The sequence below is a fragment of the Oncorhynchus masou genome, chromosome 20 (assembly GCF_036934945.1).
Source record: "Oncorhynchus masou masou isolate Uvic2021 chromosome 20, UVic_Omas_1.1, whole genome shotgun sequence".
Classification (NCBI taxonomy): domain Eukaryota; kingdom Metazoa; phylum Chordata; class Actinopteri; order Salmoniformes; family Salmonidae; genus Oncorhynchus; species Oncorhynchus masou.
The window spans coordinates 8,952,145-8,979,545 of NC_088231.1; the positions used below are offsets into that span (position 1 = coordinate 8,952,145).

At 40.7% G+C, this 27,401-nt stretch overlaps 1 protein-coding gene across 2 annotated transcripts in view; it reads left to right on the forward strand.

The window, feature by feature from the left end:
• The first annotated feature begins 509 nt into the window (after positions 1-509).
• Positions 510-27,401, forward strand: part of LOC135506848 (zinc finger and SCAN domain-containing protein 21-like) — a 40,217-nt gene continuing 13,325 nt past the window's right edge. Inside the window, exons 1-7 of one of the 2 annotated variants that reach the window (XM_064926249.1) lie at positions 693-783; positions 1,795-1,985; positions 14,703-14,833; positions 15,026-15,181; positions 18,858-19,022; positions 19,322-19,433; positions 19,620-19,741. In XM_064926249.1, the coding sequence (XP_064782321.1) occupies positions 1,973-1,985; positions 14,703-14,833; positions 15,026-15,181; positions 18,858-19,022; positions 19,322-19,433; positions 19,620-19,741 (699 nt within the window). In that variant the 5' untranslated portion in view covers positions 693-783; positions 1,795-1,972. Of the gene's footprint in view, positions 784-1,794; positions 1,986-14,702; positions 14,834-15,025; positions 15,182-18,857; positions 19,023-19,321; positions 19,434-19,619; positions 19,742-27,401 lie in introns of both variants that reach the window. The other variant, XM_064926248.1, reaches the window with a different exon arrangement.

Sequence of the window (27,401 nt, forward strand, 5' to 3'; positions counted from 1 at the left end):
TAAGACAAGTTTAGGATATATTTTACGTTTTGTTCTATGAGATATCATCTGTCAGGTAACATGACCTTTATGAATCCATTGTGATCGTTTTGATTACATAAATGCTTCAGAATTCCCCAAAAGTGATGTTAGCTGATGAATCAGATCTCCTAAGCCTCAAGTCTGCTCAGATCTTGAAATATATACGGATGAATGTGTAATGTCACAAGCAGTACCGTATTTAAAAGAACATCGCGCAAACGCTTTTCATTTAACCACACCCCGGAGCTACAACATCCTTTCACCTCCGTGTAAACGGAAGTAAACTGTGACCAAGGAGATTTCCACGTTACAGTTTTTATTTTGGTTATTTATACGGTTTTTGACACCATGGAACTCTAAATATGACTCGTTTAACTGCACAGCATCACATACTTACCCAGTGTAGTCTTTAATTCGCGTTGGAAACAGGACTTGGTTGTTAAATGTTATCTAGGTAACGCTTACTAGCTGCTAAGGGTTAACTAACAATGGCTAACGATATGGTTTTTCACACTCAAATAGCCTCCATCATGGAGGTGCTAGCGAATGCAGCCGTGGCAGAGGTCTGCAAACTCGTAGATGACGACTATGCAGTGTTTCGTTTGGAAATAACTCAAAGCCAGAAAGAAAACAGGTCATTAAGGAGGAAACTACTGGAACTGAAGGTGTCACGGGAGCGCGCAGAGAGGACAATGCGAGAGCGCGTCTACACCAGTCCCAGAAGTGTCAAGCTCGTCGACGCATACAGAGGAGTGGCAAGAGGTACATTTAGCAGAATAGTCCCAGCGTTGTATGAAAATTATTTTCACTTTTTCATAAAGCATATAATTTGCAACACTTGTACAATTTGGGGCCCTGAACATTTCAATACTATCCAGCTGCAGCCCTAAAGTATGACCTGTGACTAAAACTAGCCTGTCAACAAAACCAGTACTATCGCCATCTACTTGTATGTGGTAGGGATTAAGGATGATTCTACATCTATTTTCTTTCCCTGAATTCGTTATTTTATGACTACAGAAGTAGAAAACAAATTCATAGAAAAAACACCGATTATCTCAGGACACCATCGCGTTTGATCACAATCACGTATATTTATGCAATACATTTTCCAAAATGTATGTATAGAAAACTTACAATGATGTGTATGTCCGAAATAATCCGTTTGAGGTATTGAAAATGACAAAAACAAACACATTAAAATGAACTCAGTGGAAACGTATCATAATTCTTGATAAATTGATGAGGACATTCAGTTATTAACCATGTAGAACAGTGGTATGATATGCCATGACCATTTTAGCAATTGTATTTCTCTTGCAGTGTAGACAATTGGGTTCATATGAGAAAAATAAGCCTGATACCAGTTTCTGCATAAGTAAATATTTACACTTAAAGATGATGATGATAACAGGTTATAGCTATAAACATGCCAGTCTAGTGGTTTTAAAGGCAACGGTAGGGCTGACATGTTAAACCTACAGTAACTGAGGTTTTCCCTTTTGCCTCTCTAAAACAGAATCAAAGTTACAACAATACCTAAAAAACGAATCAGAAATCTGTCACATACTGACAATGTTTCAATAATGTATCTTACCGCTATGACAAACATACCTCACTTTTTCAATCCACAAAATCTTAGTATGAACATGTATATGTTAACCCTAATGTCCATATTTAAAATACACTCAATGCTTCTTCAACAAAAAGAATGAAGATACATGACAGAGATGATAGAATCCCTCTTCTCTTGTCTTCCCTTACCATTCACAGCAAAGATTATTCATGCTATTCAATCAATCAGGGATGGGTGAGAACAAAAGGACAAACCAAAGAGCTCTCAAACAATATAGTTTTGGCCGTGGAGAAAGGAGACGGGGCAGAGATGAGTTTAGCTCCTGAAGACACCACTCCACTGCGTTCCGGCCTGGCTGACTAATTGCCTCCTGCTATGTGGAACCAATGTACGGAACCAATCTACTTGAGGATTTTGTGGTAGGGGTAGAGGGTGAGGGAGGAGGAGAATGCGTGGATGTTGTCAATGAACGTTGGCCAGCATGGGCGAGGTGGGAAGCTCAGCTTGGACACTTCTCTGTAGGATAAAGTTGAGGTCTTAGGGGCCTTGGTCCTCTTCCCCCTCTGTAGGGCTGGGGTTGGGGCCACAGCTGCTCTGCCTGGTTGTTCTCCTCTCCAAAGCCTACCACCTGACAGAAAGAGAGAGACACACACATACTTAAAACAGGAAATAGAGATTTCAAACTTAAATGGGACTTTCTGGTGCACTGAATTTAACAGAAAATTTTAAGTTATTTAATATCTTAATGACTTATCAGCCAAGATCCATATTCACAATAGGAGGATAGTGTCCACATGAAGCACAAGAGAAGTTGCATGTGTTGTCACAAAGGGCCTTGAAGTGAAACATGGAGACAGGTGTCTGCCCACATGAAAAAATACTACAGTTTACTGTACAGGACCTTTTTTTTAAAATATTTTATTTATTTTTATTTAAGATTTTATTTAACTAGGCAAGTCCAGTTAAGAACAAATTCTGATTTACAATGACAGCCTACCGGGGAACAGTGGGTTGACTGCCTTGTTCAGGGACAGAGCAACATATTTTTACCTTGTCAGTTCGGGGATTCGATCCAGCAACCTTTTGGTTACTGGCCCAACGCTCTAAACACTAGGTTACCTGCCGCCCACACTTAGAATAGACTTCTATAGTAAACTTTAGTATACACACAGTAGTATCCCTCAATCATGTGTATTACGTACTATAAAATATTGTAGTATACTGTAGAATACTATAGTATTATTCGCCCAAAAAACACTGCAGTAAATAGAACAATAATGTCCCCAAAAACACTACACTTTTTTTTTACTATAGTAAATACTACAGTATTTAATTTGCATATACCCTCCCCATTCCCCTCCCCATATCCCACTCTGTTCCACCCATAAGTGAGAAACCTACATGCCAAATATAGACCATATTGTTCCATACAGGTTATACAAAATCTGTTCAGACCCCAGTCCTACCTACAAGTCTGTAAAATGTGCTCTTTTAGTATTTCTCCAGTAGGTATCCTCAAGGAGAAAGCCACTTTTATGTCAAAGATAATAAAAACAAAAACATGAGTAAATACTTCGGTAATGACAGTAAATACTACAGTATATTACAGTCCGCAAAATGACTACAGTATACAACAATCCACAAAAATACTAATTACTATACTATATACTACTGTTTTTTTTCACTACAGTATTTATACAAGAGTTAACAGTAAATATTACAGTCTTCCCTGTTGTGTTTTTGCAGCAATTTAAAAAAAGATGAAGATGGCACCGAAGAACATGGCTGACGTCTTACGTTCTCCCAACCAATTGTGCAATTTAAAAAAAATTATAATAATTTGCGTTTTGTGTAACTTATTTTTGTACATAATTTTGCTGCTACCATCTCTTATGACCCAAAATAACTTCTGGACATCAGAAAAGTAATTACTCACCGCGGACTTGAATAAACTTTTTCCTTTAACGAGTCCGACGAGAAGGATATCCTGCTTTCACTGGAACAGGGCAATATCCACGCTTTTTGCTTGAAGAAAAGACGCCGGAAAAGGGGACGCAGATCAGGGATCCTTCTGAGAAGCCGGAGGCGAGCGAGTACACTCCCAATGCCTTCCATTCTCCTTGCTAACGTGCAAAGAACGAAGAAACGGACAATATAGAGCTGGCTAGATTTTCCATGCACCGGCAGAACAGAGACACTACGTCTGGTAAGACGAGGGGTGTGGGTGTGTGTCTTTTTGTCAAGAACAGCTGGTGCACAATGTCTAATATTAAAGAAGTCTCGAGGTATTGCTCGCCTGAGGTAGAGTACCTTATGATAAGCTGTCGACCACACTATCTACCAAAAGAGTTCTCATCTGTATTATTCGTAGCCGTCTATTTACCACCACAAAGCGAAGCTGCCACTAAGATCGCTCTCAACCAACGCTATAAGGCCATAAGCAAAGAAGAAAATGCTCACCCAGAAGCGGCGCTCCTAGTGGCCAGGGACTTTAATTAATGCAGGCGGGATTAAATCAGTTTTTACAAATTTTTACCAGCATGTCACATGTGCAACCAGGGGAAAAAAAATCCTAGACCATCTTTACTCCACACACAGAGATGCATACAAAGCTCTCCCCCGCCCTCCATTTTGCAAATCGGACCACAATTCTAAGGAAATACCAGTGACTCGCTCAATACGCAAGTGGTCAGATGACATGGATACTACATTACAGGACTGTTTTGCTTACACAGACTGGAATATGTTCCATCCAATGGCATTGAGGAATACACCACCTCAGTCATCGGCTTCATCAATAAGTGCATCGATGACATCGTCCCCACAGTGACTGTATGTACATATCCCAACCAGAAGCCATGGATTACACGCAACAAGTGCATTGAGCTAAAGGCTAAAGCTGCCACTTTCAAGGAGCGAGAGACTAATCAGGACACTTGTAAAAAATCCTGCTATGCCCTCAGACGAACCATCAAACAAGCAAAGCGACAATACAAGATTAATATTGAATCCTACTACACCGGCTCTTACACTCGTCGGATCTGGCAGGGCTTGAAAACTATTGCGGACCACAAAGGGAAACCCAGATGCGAGCTGCCCAGTGACGCGAGCCTACCAGACGAGCTAAATACCTTTTACGCTCACTTTGAGGAAAGCAACACTGAAGCATGCATGAGAGCACCAGCTGTTCTGGATAGCTGTGTGAAAATGCTCTCTGTAGCCGATGTGAACAAAACCTTTTAAACAGGTCAATATTCACAAAGCCGCTGGGCCAGACGGATTACCAGGACGTGTACTCAAAGCATGCACGGACCAACTGGCAAGTGTCTTCACTGACATTTTCAACCTCTCCCTGACAGTCTTTAATACCTACAAGCAGACCACCATAGGGTCCTGTGCCCAAGGAAGCGAAGGTAACCTGCCTAAATGATTACCACCCCGTGGCACTCACGTCAGTAGCCATGAAGTGCTTTGAAAGGATCCTGGACTTCCTGACGGGCCGCCCCCCAGGTGTTTAGAGTAGGCAACAACGCGTCCGCCACGCTGATCTTCAAAAGTGAGGCCCCTCAGTGGTGTGTACTTAGTTCCCTCCTGTACTCCCTGTTCACCCACGACTGCGTGGCCAAACACAACTCCAACACCATCTTTAAGTTTGCTGACGACACAACAGTGGCCTGATCACCGACAACAATGAGATGGCCTATAGGGAGGAGGTCAGAGAACTGGTAGTGTGGTGCTAGGACAACAACCTCTCTCTCAATGTGAGCAGGACAAAGGAGCTGATCGTGGACTGCAGGAAAAGGCGGGCGAACAGGCCCCTATTAACATCGACGTGGCTGTAGTAGAGTGAGTTGAGAGTTTCAAGTTCCCCGGTGTCCACATCACCAACTAACTATCATGGTCCAAATATACCAAGACAGTTGTGAAGAGGGCACAACAAAACCCTTTCCCCCCTCATGAGACTGAAAAAATTTGGCATGGGCCCCCAGATCCTCAAAATGTTCTACAGCTGCACCATCGAGAGCATCCTGACCGGTTGCATCACCTGTTATGGCAACTGCTCGGCATCTGACCGTAAGGTGCTACAGAGGGTAGTGCAAACGGCCCAGTACATCACTGGGGCCAAGCTTGCTGCCATCCAGGACCTATATAATAGGCGGTGTCAGAGGAAAGCCCTAAAAATTGTCAGAGACTCTAGTCACCCAAGTTATAGACTGTTTTCTCTGCTACCACACAGCAAGTGGTACCGGAGCGCTTGTCGTCTAGGACCAAAAGGCTCCTCAACAGCTTCTACCCCCAAGCCATTAAACTGCTGAACAATTCATAAAAATCGCCACCGGACAATTTACATTGACCCCTCCCCCTTGCACACTGCTACTACTCGCTGTTTGTTTGTTACCTATGCATAGTCACTTCGCCCCCACCTACAAGTACAGATTACCTCAACGAGCCTGTACCCCTGCACCCTGACCTGGTACCGGTGCCCCCTGTATATAGCCTTGTTATTCTTATTGAGCTTCGGACACTCAGACATTTTTTTTCTCCAAACCATTCATTCTACCATCTCCGACAAAACATCTTCCCTCATGTTTTCACTTTCCACTGTAATGTACAATAGTCCACTAACTATTTGAAAGAAAATAACACTTGATTGTTGTGTTAGTTCATGGTTAGACGGGCATTGAGGTGACTCGCAGAACACTTCATGTACCTCCTCCTTTCTCTGTATGTGAAAAGGCACACTTGAACCGTGCATTGTTTTGACAACAGCAAATAATCAATTTTCCTTCGTTGGATCCAGGAACTGGCTGGGCAGGTTTGAAGTTGAAGTGACATCCCCACTGTGAACACCTGAGTACTTACTTAATACATGCTTGGACAGATTTTTCCAGTTTTTTTCATGTTGCCTTTGGGGCGTACTACCGTTTGCTAGTTTTTACAGTTGAAGTCGGAAGTTTACATACACCTTAGCCAAATACATTTCAACTCAGTTTTTCACAATTCCTGACATTTAATCCTAGTAGAAATAGGCCACTTTATTTTAAGAATGTGAAATGTCAGAATAATAGTAGAGTGATTTATTTCAGCTTTTATTTATGTCATTACATTCCCAGTGGTCAGAAGTTGACATACACTCAATTAGTATTTGGTAGCTTTGCCTTTAAATTGTTTAACTTGGGTCAAACGTTTCAGGTAGCCTTCCACAAGCTTCCCACAATAAGTTGGGGGAATTTTGGCCCATTCCTCCTGACAGAGCTGGTGTAACTTAGGTTTGTAAGGCCTCCTTGCTTGCACACACTTTTTCAGTTCTGCCCACACATTTTCTATGGGATTGAGGTCAGAGCTTTGTGATGGCCACTCCAATACCTTGACTTTGTTGTCCTTAAGCCATTTTTCCACAACTTTGGAAGTATGCTTGGTGTCATTGTCCATTTGGAAGACACATTTGCAACCAAGCTTTAACTTCCTGATTGATGTCTTGAGATGTTGCTTCAATATATCCACATAATTTTACTTTCTTATTATGCCATCTATTTTGTGAAGTGCACCAGTCCCTCCTGCAGCAAAGCACCCCCACAACATGATGCTGCCACCCCCGTGCTTCATGTTTGGAATGACGTTCTTCGGCTTGCAAGCGTTCCCCTTTTTCCTCCAAACATAAATGGTCATTATGGCCAAACAGTTCCATTTTTGTTTCATCAGACCAGAGGACAATTCTTCAAAAAGTACGATCTTTGTCCCCATGTGCAGTTGCAACCCGTAGTCTGGCATTTTAATGGCGGCTTTGAAGCAGTGGCTTCTTCCTTGCTGAGCGGCCTTTCAGGTTATATTGATAGAGGACTCGTTTTACTGTGGATATAGAAACTTTTGCATTTGTTTCCTCCAGCATCTTCACAAGGTCCTTTGCTGTTGTTCTGGGATTGATTTGCACTTTTCGCACCAAAGTATGTTCATCTCTAGGAGACAACGTGTCTCCTTCCTGAGCGGTATGACGGCTACGTGGTCCCATGGTGTTCATACTTGCGTACTATTGTTTGTACAGATGAACGTGGTACCTTCAGTCATTTGGAAATTGCTCCCAATGATGAATCAGACTTGTGGAGGTCTACACATTTTTTCCTGAGGTCTTAGCTGATTTATTTTTATTTTTCCATGATGTCAAGCAAAAAGGCTTGAGTGTGTGATGTCCCTGCTTCCCCCCTGGTGGGTGATGTCCCACGGCTTTTATTCAAGTGTTGGAGGAACTGATTCTTATTCAAAAACAAAGACTCGCAAAACAATGGACGTGAGCCTGCACCCTGAAACCAAGGTTGCACTTGTAGATGGAACAGCCTTTGGGAACAAACACAAAACGCAGAATACATTAACTCCAGATACAGAATAATGAGCACTAGTGACAAATATCTCTGCTGAAAATATTATTGACAAACTTTTATTTTGAATTGCTCTGCCAAGGTGAGCATTTAAATGCAGGTTTAATTTGCTTCAGTCGGTGGCCTTAAAGATTGTAGAAGTGCTGAAACCCTCATTCACACTTGTTTTTATCACTCTTTGACTACTGCAGCGCCATTCACTACGGACTCCCCACCAAAACACTGGACAGACTTCAACATTTAAAAAATGTAGTTGAGAGTCCTCGACACGCAAGACCTTGGGGACTACATCAACCCACCCTCATCAAACTCCACTATCTCCAAGTTCAAATCAGGATCATCTTCAAATTGCTCATGCTCACCTACAAAGCACTCAATGAACTGGCGCCCACATACCTTACTGACCACCTGCACCCCTTCACTCCCACCTGTTCACTTCACTCCTCTGACACTTGCCTCCTCACCCTCCCTCGCACCAGGCTCTGCTCCATGTGAGACCAGACTTTTAGCAGTGCAGCTCCCCAACGCTGGAACTCCCTCTCCATGTCAACCTCACAATCCATGCACATATTCAGGTCCACACTAACACACTTCTCCACACAGGCTTACCTGGATTCTCTGTTTTCTTAGCTTTTATCTTCTGTCTAGTTCACGTCCCTGGTTAGTCTCATCATGTTTCGTGTTCTCCATGATTAGTCTGTCATCATGTTTAGTGTGCTTTTCTATACTTATTTAATATATGATTGTTTTTTTTTATCCTGTTGACTTCGGGAGTCATGCAAATATGTAAGTATAGTAATACTTTTTAAAATTTAGAATTTGTTCCTTTCTAAATGAACATCTCAAAATGAGCTTGATTGATGTTATCTTGACTGGGAATGTGATCATAAAGTGCTCCAAAATGGAGCACTTTCTCTTTTAGGAGTAATAATTTTAGGAGTGGTGGTTGATATTTGGGACAGACAAGCACATACGTGCCCATGAAATCTCCAGGTTCCTGGGTCCAGACAAATCAAAGGCCCTTGTGTTCCATGAATGTACACAAGGTTACTTACAGGGTTTACAAAGTCCACCATTATATAATAATCGGAACTATTTATGACGTTGTACATGGCACCATTGTAATCCTTGACCATCAAAACATAGGGGTCGTCATTAAATGTGAAGACTGTAATATTATCAAATCAATTATCTATGTGTAATTAATTAATTAATTATTCCGTAATTAAACAAATCACGAGATAGTAATTAACTAGGAATTCGCGGCACCACGGGACAATGTTTATAGAGTTTCAATTTCCCGACTATAACTCTTCAGATATTTTATTATCTTATCGATTACAGTCTTCTATTAATGTATTGTTACCTCATCAGTCTCATTCCTGAATGTCGCAAACCCTTGGATATCTGCAAACTTTAGAATGAAATCATGAATCAGCAATATACAAATTGGCGAAATTATTTATTTCCTATCAATCACAGAATTACATAAACGCACACAAAATAGGTCATACATTGGTTACTAACATAACACAAGGAAAAGTCCCTAGCGGACGAAACCGATATGACGGCTTGGTAGACAAAGGAAAGCGGTGGGGAAAGCTCAAGAGCGGGAAACTCAGTGGAACCACTGTAATACAGTTCATAACTACACTCATGTAAATGAACATGCACTACTTTGAACATGAACAGCCACTCATTCGAAAATAAATAGCAATTTACATATTTACAAGTGTATGCCTTTGTTGTCCCTCTCTGTGATTGCCGGTCCGTCTGCTGGATAATAGTTCAGAGTCTCTGGTTGCGTTCCCCAGAAGTCCCAAGGTCTTTCGTGGTTGTAGGTTGTTATAATGGATACGTCAGAGTACCATTCGGAGATGTTCTTAGATTGGATGCGTTTACCAGACTAAAGTATTGAAACAGCTGCAGCCCGAATAATTGGTCTTTAGTTTGTAGATTTTCACAATTTCAGCATGGGGATGATCTCCACGTTCTCTGGTCTTGTCCTTTTCACACCAGCATGTTTTGGTCTCTAGAGAGTAGGAGCCATTTAAACGTGGCGACCTCATCCCGGCGTTATCATGACTAATGTAAAACATTTTGGAAATTGCTTTTATACTAGAGTAGAAAAGGGGGCGTTCCATGATGCCGATGTAAATGTCTGTGCTCACGGGGTGTGGTCACTGACTAGTTAACTTTATATGAAAACCCATACTCATTTAGAAGGCTAACATCACTTTTCATCTTTTCAAAAGTATTCCTATACTCAATCATTTATTTTATACAACATTCAGATGTAAACCCCATAATTGAGAAGTGTATACAAACAAAGAAACAGTAATGTGTGTCTCCTGTCCTTCACGAGGTCACCAAATGAAACAAACTTGACATGACTGTTCCTTAAGTGTCCACGGACCACTCCAACTGCTTGGAATAAAGAAATACTGTTAAATTATTCAACCTTTTGACGTTACCATACTGCAGTCTTTCCCTGTGGTAACAAAGGGATTCTCAACCTTCATTATGACCATCAAACCTGTGGTGGGAGAGAGAGGGCTATGGTCCTCACCCAAAAAGGGCACGTCATGACAGGGTAGACCTTTCCTGTGCAGGGTAGACCTTTCCTGTGTTATCATGTTTGGTTCAGACGATATGATGGAAAATACATTGTCCAGTAATGTCATAATAGCATAATGGCCTCCACAGCAGCCAGGGGGCATTTGTGATGATGTGCATGGTATCATTGTAATCATTGACCATCAAAACACAGGGGTAGACATCACCTATTCTGTGTTATCATGTTTGATTCTGAAGATATGATGCAAAATACATTATTTGGTTTTGGCGGCCGCGGCAGCCATTTTCCATTCTGCCATGAGGCGTTTTTGCGACGCCTCCATATCAGAAAATGTAAAGGAACCAAGGAACCAAATTGTACAAGTGTACCAAGTTTCATGCTTTTGTCGCCAAAAACTTGGCACATTGCCTGGACGAGAAGGCAGAGGCTGCGGGGCCTGGTTTTCATAGCTGACTTTGAAAAGGCTTTTGATAAAGTACGACTGGAGTTTATATATAAATGCCTAGAATATTTCAATTTTGGAGAACCAATTTTTATTTTTTTAAGAAAAAAAGAATTAAAGTTACGTATAGTTGCCCTGTTCTCCTCTGCTCATGATTTTAGATGTGTTAACCACATATATGGTTAACCAGAATTGGGTTTGGGCCAATTTTTGGATAGTATGCAATAATTCCCCTGATTACTTAGCTTTCTTGCGCAAAGACATAATATCATGTTCTAACCTTATTCATGATTTACTGTATTTCTTAGTATTTACTTGATGAAAACAATGTGATGCATTTAACATAATACATCAATCAATAAATATTATATCAAGAAGTTATGAGAAGTGTTACCTTAGATCCTTACCGATTCTAGACAGTGGCAATATTGTACAAAATATATTGGCCTTTAAACTCCTTGCAATTTAGTACTCATCTATAAAACAAAAGGTGAAGAGTCCATATTAACAACGGAAATTGAAGGACTAACAGTACAGACAGATGGCAGAAACTGTAAAATACATTAAGGAACTTATTCAAGAGATCCAGTGTAATATTTTATATAAATAAAGCGAACTGGATGGAATATGGTGGAAAATGCACCAAAATTATTTTTCAGTCTTCAACAGAAATTCGACCAATGTTTTTTTTTTATTGAAACTTATTACAAATGGAGTCACTCATGATTCACCGAAACAATATTTTGAAAGAGGAAGTAAATACTTTTAAGCATATGTTTTCGTTTCAGTCTCTTCCATCTCCACTAACTGAAGCTAATTGTATGGATTTCTTTCCTATTAATAATGTAAAATTAATATCTGTACAAAAAGACTCATGTGAAGGCCAAATTACAGAGAAGGAACTTCTTGATGCCATTAAAGGATTTCAGTCTGGGAAAACTCCAGGGCTGGATGGCATACCAGTGGAAGTATACCAGACTTTTTTTTAATATACTCAGAGGACCATTATTAGCATGTTTTAACAACTTCTATATAAACGGTAGATTATCGGACACGCAACAAGGTCTGATTTCATTATTACTGAAAGAGGATCCAAGTGGTGTACATATAAAAATCCAGTCCTTAAAAAAAAAATTGAGGCCTCTTACACTTCAGTGTTGTGATGAAAAAATTCTAGCTAAATGCTTGGCGCATATAATTAAAAAGGTATTGTCAGATATTATTCATCCTAATCAGACAGGTTTTTTATATGGATGATACATTGGAGATAATATAAAACCAGTACTGGAAACAATAGAATACTATGAAATATCGGAGAAACCAAGCCTGGTTTTCATAGCTGACTTTGAAAAGGCTTTTGATAAAGTATAACTGGAGTTTATATATAAATGCCTAGAATATTTCAATTTTGGAGAACCTCTTTAAAAAGTGAGTTATGTATATATAGTAACCCTAGGTGTAAAATAGTAAATAATGGCTACATCAAAGTTTTAAACCGTCAAGAGGAGTAAAACAGGGTTGTCCACTATCGGCATATCTATTTATTATTACCATTGAAATGTTAGCTGAAAAAATTTGATCCAACAATAATATTAAGGGATGAGAAATCCATGGCTTAAAAACAAAGGTGTCATTCATTGTAGACTGATTCATGTTTTCTTTTAAAACCACAATTAGAATCCCTCCACAGCCTCAGAGGATCTAGATATTTTTTCTAAAACCAAATGATGGTAGGTCTACTATATTACATATAGGATCACTAAAAAAATCAACTTTTACATTACTGTGTAGTTTACCAATAAAAGGGTCTGACACGGATGTGGACATACTCGGTAGACATATCCCGAAAGAAAGAAATGATCTCACTCCAATACATTTTTATACAAAGTTAGCAAAAATAGATATTATCTTGCTACTATAGAAAGGAAAATACCTATTTGTGGAAAAATCGCCCTGATTAACTCTTTAGTCATATCACAGTTTACCTATTTGCTTGTGGTTTTTCCTATACCTAACCTGCTTTTTTATTTACATGAACAAAAAAGTTTCCATTTTATTTGGAATGGCAAGCCAGACAAAATTAAAAGGGCCTATTTATATAATGAATGTGAATTCAGAGGGCAGAAATGATTAAATATTAAAGCATTAGACCTCTCACGAAATGCATCAGTTATACTTAAATCCGAAATGGTTCTCTAGTAAAATAGTAAGAATGTCTCACCCCATGTTCAAGAATGGCCTTTTCCCCTTTATTCAGATTACAACTGCTCACTCGGTTATTTGAAAACGAAATAATCAAAATAATTTCCAATATATTGTTATTTTTAAACAAGCCTTAGAAAGTTGTTTGCAATTTTTGTTTAATCCATCTGAAAAGACTGAACAAATAATACAACAAATATTGTGGTTAAACTCAAATATACTCATAGATTTTTTTTTTAAACAACGTATTTTTTAAATAAAATATATATTTTTTTAAAGGTATAGTTTATGGTAATTATATTATAAATAGGACTGGTGGAGTTATGTCACACATGCAGCTAACACTGCTCTACCCAAAATTACAACCAACCAACCAGCATTACTACAAAAATGGAAGAGGCAAGTGGAAGGGGGAAAAAGTAAGGAACTTGTCTGTCGGGCCCTGCATTAAAGACCAAAAGTTAAAGAAAATGGTGGTAAATACAAATAGTTTCATTTAAGGACCAAAAAAAATGTACAGCTGTGCCATGTAAATTGCAAAATAGTTGGGAAGACATTTTCGATATACCGATTCCATGGCACATGGTCTATGAATTGACACGCAAAATGACGCTGGAACTTCACATTTTAAAATGTAAATGATTATACCAAATTCTTGCAACTAATAGAATATTATATATATTAGCAATTTTTTCAACATTTTATTTACAATCTGTAGAAGCTATGAGAATAGAAAGGTTCAGTACTTTTGTGAAGCATCACAGCACAGTTGAAAAATATGGCAAATACAAAATATATGGCAAATACAAAATGGATGGTGTTAATAGATAAATGGGAGGGGTTGAATGGAGCTGAAGGGTGGGACTAATAACAACAAGATAACAAATGTAGAACATATGGGGTCTGTAAAATGTATATAGGTTCAGAAATGTTGTCAAATAGCACAGTTACAAATAGAAATCAAACTGGGTGGACATCAGAAATGGAGGAAGGCCAGGACTAAAAACAAACAAAATATAACTATTGTAAAATAGATTGTCTGAAAATGTGTATAGTATGTATAAAGTGAAGGTAGAAGTGTAAGTGTTATTGTTTATTAGTTTACTCCAATTGGGGGAGGGGTGGTAGGGTTTGCGGGGAATAATAAAGGTATATTCTTTAAAAAAAAGTATGTGTGTGTGTATATATAATATAGTATTTCTACAATCTCAATGCTCAATAGTATTTTTTTAAATAAAAAAATTAAAATGTTTTAAAATGTTTTATCCCATATCTTTTTAAATATAAATATTTTTTTTTAAATATAAACATATATTTTTTTAAAGTATATAAAAGTAATATATATATATATATATATTACTTTTATATACTTAAAAAAAAAATATTTATATTTAAAAAGATATGGGATAAAACATTTTAAAACATTTTAATTTTTTTATTTAAAAAAATACTATTGAGCATTGACAGTAGCTAATCTAACCACCTCTTTCCCCCCAATCATTTTTTTAGGTGAAGGACATCTCACTGGAAGCCACAGGAGCTTTGTGAAGCCAGGGGGACACAATACATGGAGAGATGACAAACCAATCACTGTTGATGAGGAAATTGGAACCTCAACCCAGCACATTATCTTGATTGAGGTTAGTGGAATAGAGTTGCATAAAAAATATGTTACTTTGTAAATCAAATGTGTCACGTTTTTCAGAAAGGCTATTCACTGTCTTACATGTACATCCTTATGTATCTGCCATAGAGGAGCTTGTGAGACTTCCCTATGACATTTTTATCCAATTCAACTAGGTACTGGTAACAACCTCCTCTCTTCTTGTCAGGATGCAGAGGCTGCAGGTCCTGGGGTCAAGCAGGAGAAGTCTGAAGGAGAGGAGGACCCACAGCGCAGCAGAGACATCCAGATTGGAGCGCCCCCTGAATCCACGGAGGACCTCGCCGCCACACCCCAGCCCAAGACCCGACGCAGCATCATGGAGGTCAGTGGAACGCCGAACGACGTCCTCAAGTCAGAGACCGACATAGAGACTTTAACTGTGACACACAGGCTTTTACACACAGGAACTGACCAAAGATCAGACCCAGAGAGAATGGTGCTGGGGAGACTGGGCTGTCCTCCTGCTCCTGGCTCAGAGTATTTACCGGTATTACATCAGAACCAGAGGATGGTTAATTGCCGTGGAGATGGTGACACATTAGACACTGGTGGTGATGATCTGTCTTGTTCTTACACTACTGCAACGGACCCTGGCAACATGCCCTTGGGTTTAGAGACACAGACTGATCTGTTTAGAGGGGACTGGAACCGGTACAGTAGTAGTGTATACTCTGAAGGGTGCCTAGACAAGAAAGGGGAGGGTCTCGTCGTAGATGAGGTGACTGTGAAAGTGGAGGATGACACTCCTCTGACATGGAATGCCGACAAGACTCACTTAGGAGAAGGACACTTGCAGGGCAACACCAGTGACTTCTTAGACTACAGTGAAAGCTTAGAGACGAATCTGAATGTTGCAACCCACTCCTCTTTACACGCTTTCGGGGATCGTGACCCGGTGTCCACGTCATTGGGGCCTTCCGATTCACAAAACTGCATCCTTTTCGATCAGGTATTGAACTCAAACAACAGGGCTCGAGTCCAGGCTCAGGGAGGAGTCACATCAGGCAATATTAAAGAGAAACGGTTCCTCTGCATGTTCTGTAACAAAAGCTTCAGGTGCCTCCAGAATGTGGAGATCCACCAGAGGGTCCACACAGGGGAGAAACCGTTCAGCTGTACCCAGTGTCACATGCGCTTCGCCCAGGCTGGAACCCTGAAGCGGCACCAGAGGGTCCACACAGGTGTGAAACCCTTCAGCTGTAACCAGTGTCACATGTGCTTCGCTCAGGCTGGTGACCTGAAGAGGCACCAAAGGGTCCACACGGGAGAGAGGCCATTCACCTGTAATCACTGCGGGAAGAAGTTCTCACAGAGGAGCTACCTCCGGATACACCTGCAAAAAAAACATTCCACTCCTTAACATAGAAAGTAACCATACCACTTGATAGCTTCTGACATTTAGATCAGTCCCTGCATTAAAGGAACACTCATCGAGATGATGTAGAAGCAAAAAGTAAACAGCAGTAGTGGGTTAATTTCTACAACTAAGAGCGTTGAAGTGCAAGGCCCAAGCATTGTGGGAAATACAGTAACTTCAGAAAGTATTCAAACCCCTGGACTTTTTCCACATTTTGTGTCACTGGCCTACACACAATAACCCATAATGTAAAAGTGGAATTAGAAATTTTTATTCATTTGTAAAAATCACAAGCTGAAATATTGTTAAGTAATCAAACCCTTTTGTTATGGCAAGCCTAAACAAGTTCAGGAGTAAACATTTGCTTAACAAGTTACATAATAAGTTGCATGGACTTACTCTGTCTGCAATAATAGTGTTTAACATGATTTCTTGAATGACTACCTCATCTCTGTACCCCACACATACAGAAAATTGTAAGGTCCCTCAGTTGAGCAGTGAAAACACACATTCAACCACAAAGACCAGGGAGGTTTTGCAATGTCGCACAAAGAAGAACGCCTAAAAAATATAAAAATGCCGTACATTGAAATATTCCTTTGCGCATGGTGAAGTTATTAATTACACATTGGATGGTGTATGAATACACCCAGTCACTACAAAGATACAGGTGTCCTTCCTAACTTATTTGCCGGAGAGTAAGGAAACTGCTCAGGGATTTCACCATGAGGCCAATTGTGACTTTAAAACAGTTACAGAGTTCAATGGCTGTGATAGGAGAAAACTCAGGATGGATCAATAACATTGTCGTTACTCCACAATACTAATCTAATTAACATAGTGAAAAGAAGGACGCCTGTACAGAATAAGAATATTCCAAAACATGCGTCATGTTTGCAATATGGCACAAGTAAAACTGAAAAAGATGTGGCTAAGAAATTAATTTTACGCTCTGAAAAAAGTGTTATGTTTGGGGCAAGTCCAACACAACATGTGCCACTATTCATATTTTCAAGCATGGTGGTGGCTGCATCATGTTATGGGTATGCTTGTCAACAGCGAGGACTAGAATTATTATTATTATTTTTTATCATAAAAATATTAGAGCTAAGCACAGGCAAAATCCTAGATGAAAACCTGTGTCCGTCTGCTTTCCAACAGACACTGGGAGACAAATTCACCTTTCAGCAGGACAATAACCTCAAACACAAGGCCAAATATATACTGGTTGCTTACCAAGACGACATTGAATGTTCCTGAGTGGCCTAGTTACAGTTTTGACTAAAATCGGCTTGAAAATTCTATGGCAAGACTTGAAAATGGCTTTCTAACAATGATCAACAACCAACTTGACAGAGCTTGAATGATGTGCAAATATTGTACAATCCAGGTGTGCAAAGCTATTCAAAATTTACTGCCGAGTGTGATTCGCTGCCGAGTGTGATTCTAACATGTATTGACTCGGGAGTGTGAAAACTTATGTAAACTTCATATTTCTGTATTTCATTTTCAATGCATTTGCAAATATTTCTGAAAACATATTTTCACTTTGTCATTATGGGGTATTGTGTGTAGACGGGCGAGGGGAGAAAAAAATGTTTTTGAATTCAGGCTGTAACACAACAAAATGTGGAATAAGTCAAGGGGTATAAATCCTTTCTGAAGGCACTGCATAAGGCATATACAGTGTCAGCCTAAAAAGTTTGTTACATAGTGTTTGTACTGTGTGTTTACCAACTCCAGTTCTCAAGTCCGCCAACAGAACACATTTTCGTTGTAGCCCCGGACAAACACACCTCATTCAACTCAGAGGGCTTGATGATGACAAGTTGAATCAGGTAGCCTAGTGGTTAGAGCGTTGGACAAGTAACCGAAAGGTTGCAAGAACGAATCCCCGAGCTGACAAGGTTAAAAAAACTGTTGTTTTGCCCCTGAACAAGGCAGTTAACCCACTGGTCCTAGGTCGTCATTGAAAATAAGAATTTGTTCTTAACTGACTTGCAAACATTAAAGGTGTGCTTGTCCAGTGCTATAAAATGTGTTCTGTTGGGGGACATGAGGACTGGAGTTGGGAAACACTGTTGTAGGATATATGATATTCACACATACCTAGTTCATTACTTCCATTCAACTGAATACACATTATCAAGTTCATGCAGATTATTTGTTGAGACGTGTATGTGTGGTTTTCATATGGTGTATTTAAAACTTGTTCATGTTTAATAAACACAAAATGGGACTTTTCATTGAGGCTTTCATTGAGACTCTCTTTTGTACACATCACATCTGATCTCACCCTATTCTACATACACACATCAGCGCTTTATAACCATTATACATTATACACTTACTAAATATACCTACACATAGCCACATAACTAACACCTACTGTACACCTCATAGTTTAGTCAGGTTTGTCTGATGATGACTTTTGACTTATCAGAGCTGACTTGTTTTTACCCACAACTGACTTTTTTATCCACCATGATGGGTTTAACAACAATGAAGTCATTCTATGATTACAGTACAGGACTCAAACATAGTGGGGATGGGTAAACACCATGTTGAACGTGTATTTATCTGTGTGTACGTACCCAAAGGAGTGTATGTCTGTGTAATCTGTATCACCTGTCTCTTCCAGGAGGAGGAGGGTCCAGAGATGCTGCTGGTGAAGGAGGAGGGGTGTGAGGAGGGTCTGGGGAACCCTGAGGGGACCATGGTCATGGAGGACAACCAGACTACACCTCCTCCTGAACCCACAGAGGAACCAGCTGAGCAGCACAGGACCACACACAGTCTCAATGAGGTGAGCCCACTGTGAACTACTGTCTGAATGGTATTAGGTCAGGGCCTGTATCCACAAAGTGTCTCAGGGCTGATCACAGATCATAATGAATGAGAGTATGTTGGTGGGGAGCTGATCCTTGATCAGCACTTCTACTCTGAGAATCTTTATGGATATGGCCCCTGGTCTTGATAAATTCTGTCTTAAGTGTGGGACCATGTCTTTCAATTATCAAACCATTAAAGAGTGTCAAGTAATCAAATCAACTAACACATTTGCATTTCTTGGTCCAACATCCTCTCACTCTGTATCTCTAACAGTCAGTAGACATGGAGGATGGGAAGCCTGATCTTCTGCTGGTCAAAGAGGAGACAATAGAGGATGGACCAGAGAGCATTGATCTGCTGAGTGAACTAAAGATGGGGGAGCAAGGTAAGAGAGAAATACATATAGCCTACATACAGTAATAGATCTTCAATAGGAATAGTGTTGCACCTGGCTATTGTTTTAAAGACATTACAATGTGTGAACTTGACCAGGTAATTGACAGACAAAACTCCATATGTAGAGTTTTCTCTGCCATTTTTGTAAAGTCTCTTTTGTAACCTCTTCCTGCAGGTGGTTGGCTGGGGGCTAAAAGAGGAGATTGGGCGGCCATCTTGGATTCCCAGACTGGTGCAGCCAAGGGCCCAGGGGACGACATCACTGAGCAGGCCAGGACCAGAGGCGATATAGTGGAGGTCAGTGGATGGGACAGCGTCCTCAACTCTGGGCTGGGGAACAACACTGTTAACCACAACCAGAAACAGACGGTCAAACTCAAAACAACAACCAAACTTAGTCTCCATGACAACAGACTGGCTGAGACCAGGACGAGGTCTAGATTTGGTCTGCAGGGACGGGGAGGTGTCCATATGCGGCAGGATAGAACAGACACAGACTCTGCTAGCGATGCTCCATCCTGCTCCTATAGTTGTGATTCAAAGAGACTGTTGGCTCCTCAGGTTAACCCCCCAACAGGTGCTGCCTTCAGCCTGCCTTCTATAGGATCTATCAACTGGAACATGGACCCTGCAACAACACAGACACTTCCTGGCCTTCATCCTCCTCACACTCTCCTTATGTTAAACCAGACCTCAGACAATGCCAGTGCCTCAACACTAAATGGCTACACAAGCCCATTGACAAATGACAATAGTGGTAGTAATGCTGTCAGCAGATCCGGTGACAAAGAGAAGCGCTTCCCATGTTCGTTCTGTGGGAAAGCCTTCAGTTTCCCTAAACAGATGGAGATCCACCAGAGGATGCACACAGGGGAGAAACCTTTCAGCTGCCACCTTTGCCAGGCTAGTTTCTCACACTCCTCCAACCTGAATAGGCACCAGAGGGTCCACACAGGGGTGAAACCCTTCAGCTGTACCCAGTGTCACATGTGCTTCACCCAGGCTGGTCACATGAAGAGGCACCAGAGGGTCCACACAGGGGAGAAACCCTTCAGCTGCCCCCAGTGTGAAAAGAAGTTCTCCCGCCAGAATCAGCTGAAGATACACCTGAAGTTCCACGCGGGATAGAGGCCTCCTATGCACTGCAGGAAGAGGTTCTCAGAGAGGAGCTACCTTAGGATACACCAGCTGAAAAACCATTAAACTCTTTAACATAAAAGTAATCATTCCACTCGATAGCTTCTGACTTTTAGATCAAATCCTACATTAAAGGCAATTCATTTTAATTGTAGTCAGCAGAAAAGATCCACAGTTGCATTTGGAATAACGAGAGTAACATATTTCAGTGTTGAATTTTTCCGGGTAGAATATTGCATCGAGACAATGTGACATATAAGGCATTTAAGCAATTCAAAAACGTTCCATTATAAATCTCAATCAGGTTGGCATCATTTGAAAGCGTATTATATTTCCAACATGACTTGCTAAGTTCTAAAATATGATCTTACAGTGTTAGGCTTTGACCACGCACTTTAGACAAACCGATCGCATTAGAATGGAGTCATAGCCTCCCGGGTGGCGCAGTGGTCTGCATCGAAGTGCTAGCTGTGCCACCAGAGACTCTGGATTCGAGCCCAGGCTCTGTCGCAGTCGGCCGCGACCGGGAGGTCCATGGGGCGACGTACAATTGGCCTAGCGTCGTCCAGGTTAGGGAGAGTTTGGCAGGTAGGGATATCCTTGTCTCATCTCGCACCAGCGACTCCTGTGGTGGGCCGGGCGCAGTGCACGCTAACCAGGTCGCCAGGTGCACAGTCTTTCCTCCGACACATTGGTGCGGCTGGCTTCCGGGTTGGATGCGCGCTGTGTTAAGAAGCAGTGCGGCTTGGTTGGTTTGTGTTTCGGAAGACGCATGGATTTCGACCTTCGTCTCTCCCGAGCCCGTACGGGAGTTGTAGCGATGAGACAAGATAGTAACTACTAACAATTGGATACCATAAAATTGGGGAGAAAAAGAGGGGTACATTTTTTTTATACATATAAAAGAGGAGTCATAACTGTTCAGGTGCGTGTTCCGCTTCTAATTTTCTTCACAATACGCCAAACATGCTCATTCTGTTCAGGATGTGACACATGACATCCTTGTCACTGTATGGCAGCCTTCGGCATCTGTGGCGGAAGGTGGCCGAGCCACAGCGGTGTTTTTCGGGCCTTGAGACAGCCCGAAAATCGGACGTCTCACAAAAACGTCTGTAGCATCCGAACGGTTTGGCGTACAAAACTAATATTACTATGGAAAGATGGGGCTCTCTCAAACACAATGTTCTCCGTTTTGCTCTACGACCCCACAAGTATCACAGGTAATCGGTGCCGATTTAAAACAATGAATGGAAGTATGGAGGTAGTTTTGTGCCTTCCCAAAAAAAGAAAAATACACTAAGATCATATTTTCTAACTTAGTTAGTCATGTTGGAAATAGAATAAGCTTTAAAATGATGCCCACCTGACCCAGATTGAGATTTATAATGGAACATTTTGCATTGCTTAAACAACAATGGTAATTGTGTTATGGTGGGAATACAGGGCTGTGTAAAATAAAAAATCAAGTCTGCTTGCTTCAGTTCCTCAACTTCGAAGCCAGGAGAGCTCAAAAAGCAGCTTATATTTGAAGGCTCTTTCCTTGAATCATAAAAGTGCATTGAAATTATGTGGGAACTGCACAGTTTGGAGAGGTGTGTGGCCACTTGGAGACACCAGTTAGGCCTCTCACTCAAACCCTTGTAATTTTTGTTGTCTTATGTTGCGACTTCCCCACATTTTCCAATAAAATTATTTTCATGTTACTGAATACATCCAGAGTACTTTGAGATTTCGTTATCAACAAATGCGGCAAAATCCAGTAAAAGTCAAATGCACATAAAATCAAGTGTCCTGTTTGGATTCAGTCTTATCAGATGAACTGTTGTGTCCTCACCTTTGGAGATTATGGGGAAATGATCAGACAAGTGGGGCGCAAGGTATCCTAGTGGTTAGAGCATTGGGCCATTAACCAAAAGGTTGCTAATTCGAATCCCTGTGCTGACAAGTTAAAAATCTGTCATTAACCAACTGTTCCTAGGCCATCATTGTAAATAAGATTTTGTTCTTAATTGACTTGCAGAGTTAAATAAAGGCCAAATTAAATAAATAAATAGTGTCCCCTTTAAACTGTTACCATGGTAATGCATATACTTTTATATTTCTTCTATAGGCAACATTTCAATATGACCTTTTCCATATAGGCCAATGTCCACAAGTGTAAAGGGTTAATGAGAAAGGAATGCACTTTATCAAGTTCATGACGATTTTTTTGTTGAGATGTGTATGTGTGGTTTTCTTGTGGTGTATTTAAAAATAGTTTGTTTAATAAACACAAAAATGTGACTTTTCATTCAAAGACTTTCATTGAGACAATATTGTATACATCAGGGCCTGTATCCACAAAGCCTCTAAGAGTAGAACATTTGTCATAAGTGCTGAGAGTAGATACATTTTGACTCCTACTCTGATGGGAAAAAATAAAAGCTATGTGTGAAGCCTCATTAGTGATAAGAGACATACCTAGTTGACAGAGTATTTAGTAGACATCATGAGGTGTCCTAACCAGCTAAAAGTTACCAGCAGGTGTCTTGATAATAGAAAAAAGCAGCATTTCAGTGGTTCCTGCACCATATGCAATTGCTTTGGAGTCTTTGGAGTGGTTAAAAGAATGTTTTGATTATTCTAAATGGACAATCCATAAATAATCTAGACCTACATGCAACAGTATCTCTTGACGTTTTTGTATGTATAAACTGGAAGTAGAAGCCAAAATGTTGTTATTCAATAGTTTACGCCAATTAGGGGAGGGGTGGTCGGGTTAGTGGAAATTAATAAAGAAAAACACATTTTCAAAGATGTGTATATGTATTTTATATGTGCTGTTGAAGTCCGAAGTTTACATACACCTTAGCCAACTACATGTAAGATCAGTTTTTCACAATTCCTGACATTTTAATCCTAGTAAAAATTCCCTGTCTTAGGTCAGTTTGGATCACCACTTTATTTTAAGAATGTGAAATGTCAGAATAATAGTAGAGGGAATTATTTATTTCAGCTTTTATTTCTTTCATTAAATTCCCAGTGGCTCAGAAGTTTACATCTACTCAATTAGCATTTGGTAGCATTGCCTTTAAATTGCTTAACTTGGGTCAAATGTTTTGGGTAGCCTTCCACGAGCTTCCCACAATAAGTTGGGTGAATTTTGGCACATTGCTCCTGACAGAGCTGGTGTAACTGAGTCAGGTTTATAGGCCTCCTTGCTTGCACACACTTTTTCAGTTCTGTCCACAAATTTTCTGTAGGATGGAGGTCAGGGCTTTGTGATGGCCACTCCAATACCTTGACTTTGTTGACCTTAAGCCATTTTGCCACAACTTTGGAGTATGGTTGGGGTCATTGTCCATTTGGAAGACCAATTTGCAACCAAGCTTTAACTTCCTGACTGATGTCTTGAGATGTTGCTTCAATATATCCACATAATTTTCCTGCCTCATGATGCCATCTATTTTGTGAAGTGCACCAGTCCCTCCTGCAGCAAAGCACCACCACAACATGATGCTGCAAACCCCGTGCTTCACGGTTGGGATGATGTTCTTCGGCTTGCAAGCGTCCCCCTTTTTCCTCCAAACATAACGATGGTCATTTTGGCCAAACAGTTCCATTTTTGTTTCATCAGACCAGAGGACATTTCTCCAAAAAGTACGATCTTTGTCCCCATGTGCAGTTGCAACCCGTAGTCTGGCTTTTTTATGGCAGTTTTGGAGCAGTGGCTTCTTCCTTGCTGAGCGGCCTTTCAGGTTATGTCGATATAGGACTCGTTTTACTGTGGCTATAGAAACCTTTGTACCTGTTTCCTCCAGCATCTTTACAGGGTCCTTTGCTATTCTGGGATTGATTTGCACTTTTCGTACCAAAGTATGTTAATCTCTAGGAGACAGAACGCGTCTCCTTGCTGAGTGGTATGACAGTTGCATGGTCCCATGGTGTTTATACTTGCGTACTATTGTTTGTAAAGATGAACGTGGTACCTTCAGCCATTTGGAAATTGCTCCCAAGGATGAACCAGAATTGTGGAGGTCTACAATTTTTTTTCTGAGGTCTTGGCTGATTTCTTTTGATTTTCCCATGATGTCAAGCAAAGAGGCACTGTTTGAAGGTAGGCCTTGAAATACATCCACAGGTACACCTCAATTTACTCAAATGATGTCAATTATCCTATCAGAAGCTTCTAAAGCCATGACACAATTTTCTGGAATTTTCCAAGCTGTTTAAAGGCACAGTTAACTTAGTGTATGTAAACTTCTGACCCACTGGAATTGTGATACATTGAAATAATCTGTCTGTAAACAATTGTTGGAAAAATTACTTGTGTCATGCACAAAGTAGTTGTCCTAACTGACTTGCACAGAAAGTTTTAATGACTCCAACCTAATTTTAAGTAAACTTCCAACTTCGACTGTATGTGTGTGTATGTATTTGTGTGCATGGTGGTGGTATTCGGAAAGTATTCATACCCCTTGACTTTTTCCACATTTTCTTACGTTACAGCCTTATTCTAAAATTAATTATATTTGTTTTTTCCCTCATCAATCTACACATAATACCCCATAATGTCGAATCAAAAACAGGTTTTTAGATATTTTTGTAAATGTATTACAAGTACAAAACTGAAATATCACATTTACATAAGTATTCAGACTCTCTACTTAGTACTTTGTTGAAGCACCTTTGGCAGCGATTACAACCTCAAGTCTTCTTGGGTATGACGCTACAAGCTTGGCACACCTGTTTTTGGGGAGTTAATCCCATTCTTCTCTGCAGATCCTCTCAAGCTTTGTCAGGTTGGATGGGGAGCATTGCTGCACAGCTATTTTCAGGTCTCTCCAGAGATGTTCGATCAGGTCCAAGTCTAGGCTCTGGCTGGGCCACTCAAGGTCATTCAGAGACTTGACCAGAAGCCACTCCTGCGTTGTCTTGGCTGTGTGCTTAGGGTTGCTCAACGATGAGACAGCCTATAGCTAGGAGGTCAGAGACCTGGCAACCTCTCCCTCAACGTGATCAAGACAAAGGAGATGATTGTGGACTACAGGAAAAGGAGGACAGAGCATGCCCCCATTCTCATTGACCCGGGCAGCAGTGGAGCAGGTTGAGAGCTTCAAGTTCCTTGGTGTGCACATCACCAACAAATTATCATGGTCCAAACACACTAAGACAGTCGTGAAGAGGGCACGACAAAGCCTATTCCCCCTCAGGAGACTAAAAATATTTGGAATGGGTCGTCAGATCCTCAAAAGGTTCTACAGCTGCACCATTGAGAGCATCCTGACTGGTTGCATCACTGCCTGGTATGGCAACTGCTGGGCCTCCGACCGCAAGGCACTACAGAGGGTAGTGCGTACAGCCCAGTACATCACTGGGGCCAAGTTTCCTACCATACAGGACATCTATACCAGGCAGTGTCAGAGGAAGGCACTAAAAATTGTCAAAGACTCCAGCCACCCTTGTCATAGACTGTTCTCTCTGCTTACATATGGCAAGCAGTACCGGAGCACCAAGTCTCGGTCCAAAAGTCCAAAAGGCTCCTGAACAGCTAATCAATGGGCAACCAGGACCCCTCTTTTACACTGCTGCTACTTTCTGTTTATTATCTATGCATAATCACTAACTCTATCTACATGTACATACAGTGCCTTGCGAAAGTATTCGGCCCCCTTGAACTTTGCGACCTTTTGCCACATTTCAGGCTTCAAACATAAAGATATAAAACTGTATTTTTTGTGAAGAATCAACAACAGGTGGGACACAATCATGAACGACATTTATTGGATATTTCAAACTTTTTTAACAAATCAAAAACTGAAAAATTGGGCGTGCAAAATTATTCAGCCCCTTTACTTTCAGTGCAGCAAACTCTCTCCAGAAGTTCAGTGAGGATCTCTGAATGATCCAATGTTGACCTAAATGACTAATGATGATAAATACAATCCACCTGTGTGTAATCAAGTCTCCGTATAAATGCACCTGCACTGTGATAGTCTCAGAGGTCCGTTAAAAGCGCAGAGAGCATCATGAAGAACAAGGAACACACCAGGCAGGTCCGAGATACTGTTGTGAAGAAGTTTAAAGCCGGATTTGGATACAAAAAGATTTCCCAAGCTTTAAACATCCCAAGGAGCACTGTGCAAGCGATAATATTGAAATGGAAGGAGTATCAGACCACTGCAAATCTACCAAGACCTGGCCGTCCCTCTAAACTTTCAGCTCATACAAGGAGAAGACTGATCAGAGATGCAGCCAAGAGGCCCATGATCACTCTGGATGAACTGCAGAGATCTACAGCTGAGGTGGGAGACTGTCCATAGGACAAAAATCAGTCGTATATTGCACAAATCTGGCCTTTATGGAAGAGTGGCAAGAAGAAAGCAATTTCTTAAAGATATCCATAAAAAGTGTTGTTTAAAGTTTGCCACAAGCCACCTGGGAGACACACCAAACATGTGGAAGAAGGTGCTCTGGTCAGATGAAACCAAAATTGAACTTTTTGGCAACAATGCAAAACGTTATGTTTGGCGTAAAAGCAACACAGCTCATCACGCTGAACACACCATCCCCACTGTCAAACATGGTGGTGGCAGCATCATGGTTTGGGCCTGCTTTTCTTCAGCAGGGACAGGGAAGATGGTTAAAATTGATGGGAAGATGGATGGAGCCAAATACAGGACCATTCTGGAAGAAAACCTGATGGAGTCTGCAAAAGACCTGAGACTGGGACGGAGATTTGTCTTCCAACAAGACAATGATCCAAAACATAAAGCAAAATCTACAATGGAATGGTTCAAAAATAAACATATCCAGGTGTTAGAATGGCCAAGTCAAAGTC